The sequence below is a fragment of the Acartia tonsa genome, chromosome 1 (genome assembly GCF_053477335.1).
Source record: "Acartia tonsa isolate MP-2025a chromosome 1, ASM5347733v1, whole genome shotgun sequence".
Classification (NCBI taxonomy): domain Eukaryota; kingdom Metazoa; phylum Arthropoda; class Copepoda; order Calanoida; family Acartiidae; genus Acartia; species Acartia tonsa.
Window position 1 is genome coordinate 62817308 of NC_137260.1, and position 11166 is coordinate 62828473.

Below are 11166 nucleotides of genomic sequence, written 5' to 3' on the forward strand. Positions count from 1 at the left end.
TGTTTATATATATTATCTTAAAAGTTTATTTATTTAAATTTTATTTTATCTTGAGTTATATACTTAAAGATTAATTTTGATCTTATTCGATTATTTTGTTTTATTAACCAAAGAAATTCCTTCTAGTACCTGTAACTCGCTTCTTTCAATTTTTGTACCTGGAAATTCTTTTTCATTAAATGTTTACCAACAATTGGTTTTGTTGATATTTTATTTCTTATGCATTTATTAAAGATTTTTATAATATTGTTATAAGTTTCATTTTTATGTTTAATTATGTTTAGATTTTATAAATTTTATTTAAAAAAAAAAACAAATTTTGTTATTTACTGATTTTTAAAAACTGTTTTTATATTTTCAGATTAAGGTTGAGTCCTTAAAAAAAATGATTTAAAAAAAATGACGAGTTTTTTTTTTATGTTACTCGATTGATATTGGATTATAGTTTTTATGAGAAGTTCTTTAGTTCCGCTCTTAATTTGGTTGTTTCTTTTCCAATAAATATCTAAGTGTATAATATTTATCGGTTACAAGGTTTAACTTTTCGTTTTCGAGTAAAGTTCTTCAGTTCTGCTCTTACATTAGTTATTTTATTGTTTCCCTTCTTAAAATATTATTTTAGTTGTAGTTGTTGTTTCCCTTCTAAAAAAATTATTATAGCCTTATTGTTTAGGAGGTGTAACGTTCCGTAGATTGGGCCTTCCTGCAGACATTTTAGAATCTTGGGTTTCCAATAAAAAATTCAAATTTGAAATTCCTATTATTCATAAATCAGAGAAAGCTTTAAAAAATCCTGAAATTCCAATATTAGAAGATTATTCAAACATTCCCCATGAAGATTTTTGGTTAAAATTTCCATTTAATCCACTACCCACCAAAAATAAACCTAACACTCCCCTTTTAGTTGATGAATTTGAAAATGAAATTTTGTTTTTGCATGATAAACTATCAATTCCGCAAAGAATTTCTGCGTTACAATGCATCAATGATATTAGATATGGTGCGGATTCTTTAGTGGATAAATCAATGATAACAAATTTGGATGATTCTAATTCTTCAAACATGGGCAAACAAAAAATTGGTTCATTTTATACAGATCAACTTGTTACATTATTGAAAAAGAAATTCATTTCAGGCCCTTTCATAGAATCACCTATTGAAAGTTTAAGAGTGAATAGTTTGTTTGCCATTGAACAGGGTGATAAATATAGACCAATCCTAAATCTTAGTGCACCGGAAGGCAATAGCTTTAATGAAGCAGTTTCGGATGAAAGGATGGGTAAAACAGTCATGTCAAGTCCTGTTCAAGTGGCTAAAAAATTATATGCAATTGGTCAGGGTGCCATATTATCAAAAATTGATCACCAAAGCGCATATAAGCTAATTCCGACAAATTATGAGGATTTATGGCTGCAAGGATTTCGTTGGTTAGGTAGATTATTTATTGAAACCTCACAAATTTTTGGTGCCAGATCTTCTGTCCCAAATTATGACAGATTTCATAATTGTTTTTCTGGAATTATAAAAATAAAATCTGGCACTCCTGATTGCTTCTTGGAGCGACAATTAGATGATCAAATTGTGATGACTAGCACTTTAGAGGAAAATAAAAAATTTGTGGAAACCTATATAAATTTGGCTAATAAAATAAATCTACCTTTAGCTCCTTATGATAAGCCAGATAAAGCTTTTCTTTATCAACAAAAAGGAACAATTCTTGGCATTTCCTTTGATACAACAGATTTAACATGGACTTTACCCTCAGACAAAAATATTAAATACTCTTCATTTATTTCTGAACTTTTAGTGAATCGCAAAGTAATGACAAATGATATACAAAAACTTTTGGGTATGATAAATACTGTGATACAACTTTGTCCACCTTTAAAATTTTTTAAATCTGTGATAATTGATGATCTAAGAAGATGTTTACAAGTCGAACCGGAGCCTATTTTTTTGTCCTCTGACTCTGTGATGTTCCTTCACAGATGGCTATTTATTCTTAATGATTTAAAAATGGGGTTTCCTATTCCCGACTTCTCTACTTCTCCTCCTGCCAAAGCTTTAGTATTTGTTTCTGATGCTGCAGGTTGTTCTGATCCTACTATACAAGATCATAAAATAGGAGTTGGTGCTGTAGGTCACCTTTATAACCATGAAGAGTTTTGTGATATTTTTTACATCGGTCAATGCTTATGGCCTTCTGATTTTATTACAAAGTTTCATGATGTAAATGAGAAGTCTTTCGGTAACAAATCTACTTTACTTGAAACCATTGGTTTGATTGTCGCTATTGTGCACAATTATTCAATCATTCAAAATAAACATGTTGTCTGTAAAGTCGACAATGTAGCTGTTGTTTGGGCATATCAAAATGGAAAATCAAGAACTGATCCTTACACTTCCTTGATGATTTCAGTTTTAAATCATATAGCTTGTTCAACTCCTTTCAAATTGTATGTGGAACATTTACCAAGGGTCTCAACCTTACCTGCCTTATTAGCTGACACACTGTCTCGAACTGATAACAAAGGAAGATCATTGGTTGATAACGTTTCCCTTCCTATCTGTTCGGACTGGTCACCGGCTTTATCTGATTGGTTCAGTAATCCTGTTCTTGACTGGTCTTTACCTTCTAAAATTTTGAATGATTGTCGCCAACGTTTATAAGGTTTGACTGGTTTTGGGTTTTTTATTTTACTTTTTCTTACTTCTTATGGTGTTTTCTTTAATTAAAAGGCTAGTATTCGATTTTAAGTTAAGTTTAATAATATTTGATTTTAGGCTTTTCAGCCAAATTTAATAATTAAGTAATTTTAAATAAATCTGTACTAGCCTTATTTGAAATTCTTCCTTTAAATATAAGAATAAAGTATAAATACCAAAACCAGTTCATTAAGTTTTAGATTCAAGATACTTCATCAAACACACTTCATAGAAGATTCCCTCATACAAATAAAGGTGAGTTATTTCCTCCTCGTGTTTCAATTCTTGAAACTAAATGGAAAGAACGATCATAAACTTTGTATGTAATATTTTTGTCATTTCAAATTATAGGGTGCTACATATAGGTCATATTATTCTTAAGTGAAGCCTTTGCATTTATTTTCTATAATTGTATTCAATGCCTAGATGGTTCTTTTATATTATATATTTTATTTTATTTTTCAGATTTAATTTTAAATTCTTTTTTCCATCATAAAAGCAACCCACACCTCCCCCCCTTGTTTTCTTTAATTAAAAGGCTAGTATTCGATTTTAAGTTAAGTTTAATAATATTTGATTTTAGGCTTTTCAGCCAAATTTAATAATTAAGTAATTTTAAATAAATCTGTACTAGCCTTATTTGAAATTCTTCCTTTAAATATAAGAATAAAGTATAAATACCAAAACCAGTTCATTAAGTTTTAGATTCAAGATACTTCATCAAACACACTTCATAGAAGATTCCCTCATACAAATAAAGGTGAGTTATTTCCACTTTTACTTCAAAAACAAAATATTAAAGTTTTAAAAGTGTTTTTGTGTTATAAAATGTTATTTTTCGTTAGTAAATTTTATCTTAAGTGAAAATTGTAATACTTTTATTATATTTTAGTGTTTTCTTAGTGATATAATAGCATTTTTGTAATATAAATTATACATTTTTATATTTTTTTTAGACAGAAAAATGTCAAGCATAATAACAAGCCGACATCAGGACTATTCAGATTTGGACATTGACGAACTTGTCGATAAATTGACGCCAGGTATGTCGACATAACATGTGTGATAATCTACTTCGATCTCAAGATATGACAATCGAAGGATAATCAAAAATGTAAATTCACAATAAATTCTTTAACAAATTACACCTATATAGATTCTTTGACTAAAATATTTTTGATAGAATAGTTTGGATACTGTTAGATTAAACCAAGTATTCAAGAATTAATTAGTGTGTGATTTTAAAGTATTTAAGTCAATTAATGCATGAGGTGCGTGTTCATAAAATTAAGTTTGGGTACACTACAAATATAGTAACTTACAGCTAGTTTGTTTAATAACCCATTCCTGTCCCTTGATTGAAACTGATATTAATACCTAGCTCTTTTTATTATTTTTGCATGTTAGAACTTTCCTATCAGTTATAAAAAAAAGCATTGATGATAATGTAATAGATAAGTTCAATTTAAAAAGCGTAGCAACTTAAAACTAAACATCCTCTTGACATTATTAAATTCTTGTTTCAGGAGAGATCCAAAAATTTCTGGACGATTGTGACCCCGATGACTCAGAGATTCCTCCAGCATTAAGGTAAATAACAAGCTTTGGGTTTGGTGCATTTCTTGCCAAGTTTTGTAAGGGGATGATTTCCAGGGATCTTAAGGGAAAAGACAATGGACAATATATTAGTACGCAATTGATCCCTCTAATTATGATGAACCAAATTATCTGTCTAAAGACTAATTTTAGTTGTGGAAAATTTTGGACATTGATTATTAATTTGTGATAATAAGCCATAACAACAAAATAAGAGAAATATTGAAATTGCTTTAATTGCCGATTTAAAAACAACTTCACAATTCGATGTGTGCGTAAAATTTCCTCGTTTATAAAAAATTCTTTTATAGGTAATACCTAAAGAAAAATATTACAGTATTAATAAAGTTACTCGTACTTTCTTTGTCTAAACTCATTTTAATGTATTTTTTTTTATCTAGATGTAACTACAAATGTGAAAAAGTAGACACAGGGCCATTCAATAAAAAAGCTCTTCTTGGTAAGCATTTATAGTTTTTTAAACAAACTATTTAAATCAAGGTTTATTTAATGAGAAGCGTAGCACAACAATTGAAAAAGTAATACAGTAATAATATTATAGAATATTATCATAAAGAGAGTATTGTCTACTGCACATAGACTATATTCCTAACGATCTTTTAGTAATGGTAGGACGAACGGACGTACTTAGTTATGGAGTAGCTATCACTATTACAAGAATTACAATATATTAAAATACAAAGATCCATAAATTAATCACTTTAGTATATTAAAATATTGCAATTGAAATATATTGTTTTCAGACTTTATAACCGAGCAAGCCCTCAACACTCCTGACATCCCCGAGGTAGTACCCCACGTGCCGGGAACCCTGCGGGGGAAGCGGTACAACCCACCGGCCAAGTCCAAGCCTAACCCAAATGACAACATAGAAATCGCACTTGACCTCGGGGAGGATGTTGAGCTGGCTCTGTCGTCGGCCACCACAGACGAGATTGTCGACTTGGCGGGTATCATGGGCCTACATTCTATCATGAACCAGGATTGTTTGATTTTTTAGGTTATTAATTTTCCATCTAAGAGGTTTTGTCTAAAGTTATTTTGATAAAAGGTAGATTAGACAAACAAGGTCTATTGCCTGTCCTTTTTTTAGTTTACAAATTAAAAACGAATTTTGACTATCTTTAAGTGAACTATCGAAGAAAATTAATCTACGAGTTACAAAAGGGTTTACAATGGTCGCTTTTAAACGTGACAAAATCTATCCTGCTTTAACATACCTTCAAGTAACATACTAATGAATGGATTTGTATTATTATATTAATGGAACTAAAGGATAAAACCCCCAAACAGGCAAAAACCTTCTCGGAATCTAGAATGAGCTCTACTTTAAAGGAGATTCATGGCGATCCATCGGTCATTTTCAGTGTTGTGACAGACAAATATACATTCTGTCACGTATGTAAAAGAATTGTCGCACATATACATTAAAGATTTTCCATTACATAAAGTATTTTCATAATGTTTATGAATGATATAAGAGGAGTTATCATATTTCAAGTGTTGCACTTTATTTTAATGCAAAATAAGGACAAACATTTGCAAAACAATAAAAGAGAGGAACATTCTTAATAAATACAATTGTGTTTATATGAAAAGCTGTTGGAAAGAATATAATTTCAAACTATTAAAGAACAGAAAACTGAAATTTTTATTGATGTTCAAGTGTTTGTAAACAACTGTTTAAAGTATTATTATTATGAACAAATATTAGAACCCTGAAAAAGATTCTTGTTTTCTAGTTTTATTTATTTCTTTGTTTTTAACTAGCTTTCGTTTTTTTTCTGTTTGTTTGTCTCCTACCTAACACTCCTAGTTATTAGAAATTTTACATATCTTAGCCATTTTTTTTCATTTGAATTTTAAAATAAATGTGTGGTTTCTACTTCACATACAACTTGGTAAAACAACCTTTTCAATAAGTACATTTATTTAAATTCAATATCAAACAATCAATAAAACAGGACCAATACCACGCTTCCCAATCTGAAAAAGCGCCCAAACCCGACCCAACAATTGGCTGGAACGGGGTGACCAAGGCGACGCCGCTGAAAGAATTCCCCCCCGAGGAGCCGAACCGCACCAACCCGGATGACGTGTGCGAGCAGATCAAAGCGAATGACCCGGCCCTGACCAGCGTGAATCTGAATAATGTTTATGTGTCAGAGAATGTGTTTATTGAGATGTTCAACGCCATGGAGACGAATACAAATCTTAAGGTTGTTTTTTTGTTACCATTCGTGTTAAAAAAAAATTTATATTTAAAATAAGGATGACACCATATATAAATGTGGAGATAAACACGTTGCCTTTTCTAAAATAACCTAGGTATAGACTTACCTTTATTGTAAAGTATAGGGTAAACTAAAACGTTATTTTATACAGACATATTTTTAAAGTGGTATTTATTTGACAAATGCTAACTGAATTATTTTACAGGAATTTAACGCGGCTAATTGTGGTATGACTGATACAGCCGCTTGCATCCTAGTCTCAGCCATCCAGGTAAACTAATTTTCAGTTAAATCAAAGACGATTAAATCCAGTATTGAATTTATTATTAGTTGGATCTTATACAAGATTATCATGTAGGACTCTAATAAAGTTAATCTTGTAGCTGTCTAAGATAATAATTCCCCTCAACTCCACTGGATAATCGGACTGGCCAAAAACGATGTCAATGATAGCAAGCTAAATTGACGACACTTTTTCCAGTCATAATATCCACATATATTCTATATCTATTCATAACCACGGGAATTATGAAAAATATAGGCCCCTTGTTTATAATAAATTTTAGATTTAGGTCAGAAATAATAGATTAGGTATTATTGCCATATTTTTATCAACTTCTTTAAAAGCAATCATTTGAATATTGAAAGTAAAGCTTATAAACATGTATTTTTTTAGGCTAACAGCAACTTGACAAAGTTGAACGTTGAATCGAACAACATCTCTCCGCAGACCATGGCCAAGATATTCGAGGCTATCAACGTGCACCAGGCCGTCATTGACTTCAAGGGGGCCAACCAGCAGGCCCAGTTCCTGGGCAACAAGGTGGAGACGTCCATCACCCGGGCCATCGAGGCCAACAAGGTGATCCTGAAGGTTGGACTCCACTTCCAGTTTGGTGACTGCAGAAACAGAGTGGCTGTCCAGCTGCAGAAAAATTTGGACAGACTCAGGTAAATTTTTACATCAGTTGAATTAGGGAGGGATGGGTGGTCTATGGAATGTAAAATATAATGGTCCCCAAAGTTTTATAATCTTGTTCTTTCATTCTTTGGCTTAAAAACTTTTGAAAATCTTAATTAGATGGTTTAAACTACCTATTGACAAAAGACACGATTTGTAAAGGCCAAAATGCAAAAAGACACGATTTGTATTACAAGTTTTGTCTTTTGCCTAGCAGTTCAAATTTGATCTAAAGATCTAATTTTGTTTAACATTTTGGGGAATTAACATAATTTTATCGCCTATTGTCTTATTCTTTACCTGAGTTTTATTTGCAAAAAATTCTATTTCATTGACGGTGTTTAAGAACAAAATTGTCCTTGTTAAACTGAAATAAATCTATAAAAAATACTACCTATATAAAAAATTCTTGTTATATAGGTATTATTAAATAACATAATAATCATTACTTTTTGTTTTAGATTGAAACGGGTAGCTCACAAGCTGTCAAATGCTGGCCAGTAAATCAACTAACATCAGATATACATACAAAGTGTACTTTTTGCAAATACAGGAGAAATATTTCAGATGATACCACCCCAAAAAAATCATAAGTTTTGATATGATCATATTTATAAAAATATATTTTCCTGTATTTTTAAAAATGCTGAATTAGAATTACTACCAGTTGAATAAAACTCTCTGCCACCACGTCCTATCACCTCTTTCCCCTTTCTCCACACACACACTTTAACACCACCTCATTAAGGGATTTATTAAGAAAAAAATCCCCCAAAATAAATATTAAGCATTTTTGCGCATTTTTCTGTGTACTTTATAAAATATTGTAGTCAGATTCTTGATATAATAACACTGCTTTTAAAATTTAAAAACCAACTTCATTTTTTTTTGCATTTTCTCGCATTTAGATCTTTATACTTTTATTAATGATTAAAATGATCTTTTATATACTAGCATTACTACCTACAATACCAAATGACCTTTTTGGCTCTAAATTATTTTTAGAAAACTTTCAAGGAAAATTAGCTTATTCCTTGTAAAATTCTTCACTTTTCAAATAAGATAAATTGTGTGAATGCTTTAAGCTTTTATTGTACAATAAAAAAGCAGCTTATAATAAAGTAAATGAAATATTCAAATATGAAAATTCAAATAGCATTTAAATGTTTGTACTTCTATGAATTATGATGAAATCAAACTTTTTTCTTCAAACATTTACTTAATTGGTTTGCTTTTCCATTTAGATATTAGGCTTATGATGGGATTTTTATTAGCTTAAATAGTTTTTTGTTTACAAAATAACATATTAACAACCTATTAAAATACTAAAGTAATTTGTTACATTTTCATAAAATTAAAAAAAATATATATTTTTAAATTTTCACATACCCATCACATTCAAACTGCCAAGTAAAAAATCAAAAAAAATTTAAAGCAAATATTTTTCTTCCATGAAAAGAAGTAAGAAAATTGAAATCTCAATTGGGATGCATTTTTGAACAATGTGTATGATGTACTGTACAAAACAATAATGTACTTTTGATTAATACATTAAGTACATTTGTGTGAAGTTAGTTTTCTTTGCTGCATGATGTGTGTGTAGTTTATAGTTTTTAATGTTGGTAATAATTTAATTAATCTTGATACATCCGATATATTTTCTATTGTTAATTATTATTATTATTTTAATATTGTATAACATATTGATTCAAGTTTTTTCCTAGATTAACACATAGCACTTTTATTCCATATTAAAACAAAGAAAAGATTTACCCCCATAGACGTTCAAGGGTGGGATTAAGAGGTGTGTTTACCCCTCTCATACCTTTAAATCCCCTCAATTTACCCCCCTCAAAATAAAAATCTCTTTTTTACCCCCCTCAAATTTTCTTAAGAATCGGCACCTGGCACCCAAAATATTAATGCTATGTGCCATATTAATCTTATTTATTTTTTGCTTTTTCTGCTTTTAGCAATCAATCTTAAAACAAGATGGAAATCAAGTGCTATTTGTGTATGGTAGCTAGTTGAGTAGTTGAAATTAAGTTATGATGTTTAGTTTTTTATTGCCTATGGTTTTTATTTTGGGACTGATTTTATTTTCATTGATTTATGTGTAGAAAACTGCCAAGCATGTTTTTGCTAAAACTGCTATGACACCGAATTTATACGTTTTTATTACAATTTACAAGCACAATATAAGTTTTAAGTCCTTTCTTATTATGTTATTTTTTATTTTGAAAAATTCTGTCCTCTATTATATGCTTGTTTTATTTTCTATATTCCCCGAAAGCTTTAAACTTGTACATAAATCATATATATGGTAGAATTTTGATGGAATTTGCAGTCGTGACAAACAAACAACCTTTCCTATCCATCTTTAAATCTCTTTGCAATATATTTTCATAATTATTGTTCATTGATATTTCAGCCAAATATTTTATAAATCTCCCTACCTCCCCCTAACTTAATCCTTAACTGTTGGTCTTTATTTTGACATAAATATGCTTCTTAATTCAGGGGTGTATATTTTTTCTTCATCCTTGCAATTTAAGGGATATTTATCAGAAAATATTCACCCCCGTATGAATAGAAGAATTGTCAAAAATATGCAATTTGGTGGAGGCAAAATCTTTGTGAAAAATACTGACAAAATATTGTACTCTTTGTCAGTTTGATATATTTTCTTAACGTTATTCTGTCACAATTTACATTAATGTACCATTTATCGACATTATTAATGCGTATTTGTATAAAAAAAGGCATTTTATTTTAATAGTAACTAAATGTTTAAAATATTTTTAAAATCTGAACTGAAAAATCTTCTAATAATTTTAAAAAATCCAGGAAACAGCCTTTGTTAATACAAAATACAAATATTAATATTGTTCAGCATTTTGTTATTCAATGCATTTATCTTTTATTGTACTATTATCATCATAGCAAAATATCAAAAAAATAATTCTAAGTGTTTCAATTAATATAACATTAATATAGTTATGAACTTTAATTATTATAAAATCAAGACATTTTTAAAATCTCTTTATATTTTTTGAACAAGACTTCAAGACGTTGTAATATTATTTGTGGATATATAAGCCACTAAATATAAAATTTACAGTAAACAAAACACGCTGCTTTGCTCCAACTGCTGCTTGTTTAATTATTTAATTAAGTATCTTACTTAAAATATGCCTATCTTAAAATTGGCAACCTTACAACATGGCGTGCATTGATTTTTAGTACACATAGGGCGCCTTTTTTAGGGTTGGCATTTTTTGAGTTTTTCAACTATGTTTATTTCTTGTTTGTACATCCGGTCTATGTTAGAAATATTCATTGTAATTTTCATTATCGTAGGTTTAATTATATAAAGATTGAGATATAGATTTATTAAGTTTGAAATGAAATTTTTATCGATTTTTGAAGAAAGAAGAACAAATTAAAAACTTAAGATTAAATCTTATCTAATCTTTGTAAATTATTAGATTAAAAATCTCCTGCTTTTATTTTTTAGTTTGGAAACACAAAAGAAAATAACTTTAAAATAAACTTAAATTTTTGTGGATAAATTAGTCTTTATGAATATAAGATAAAACTTAGTATGCAGTTGAAATTACGTAGTTGGCTTGCAAGTTTCAGATTCTC

General features: G+C 29.4%; 1 protein-coding gene and 1 long non-coding RNA gene across 3 annotated transcripts; both read left to right on the top strand.

Annotated features, from left to right (window-relative positions):
• Positions 1 to 365: 365 nt before the first annotated feature.
• On the top strand, positions 366 to 3482 carry LOC145326308 (uncharacterized). Its single transcript, XR_013881836.1, has 3 exons — positions 366 to 2671; positions 2901 to 2961; positions 3406 to 3482. It is a non-coding gene; the product is annotated as an uncharacterized LOC145326308 (long non-coding RNA).
• LOC145326292 (tropomodulin-like) lies at positions 3481 to 11161 on the top strand. Of its 2 annotated transcripts, XM_080169570.1 has the most exons (10): positions 3481 to 3749; positions 4233 to 4296; positions 4704 to 4762; positions 5067 to 5302; positions 6285 to 6542; positions 6763 to 6828; positions 7234 to 7508; positions 7980 to 8744; positions 8978 to 10262; positions 10412 to 11161. In XM_080169570.1, exons 1-8 carry the CDS (start codon positions 3671 to 3673, stop codon positions 8020 to 8022), a joined length of 1080 nt encoding a protein of 359 aa, XP_080025696.1. In that variant the 5' UTR covers positions 3481 to 3670; the 3' UTR covers positions 8023 to 8744; positions 8978 to 10262; positions 10412 to 11161. The 2 variants fall into 2 exon arrangements, with proteins under 2 accessions (XP_080025696.1, XP_080025687.1); XM_080169561.1 differs by having other exon boundaries at positions 8978 to 11161.
• The last annotated feature ends 5 nt before the right edge of the window (positions 11162 to 11166 follow it).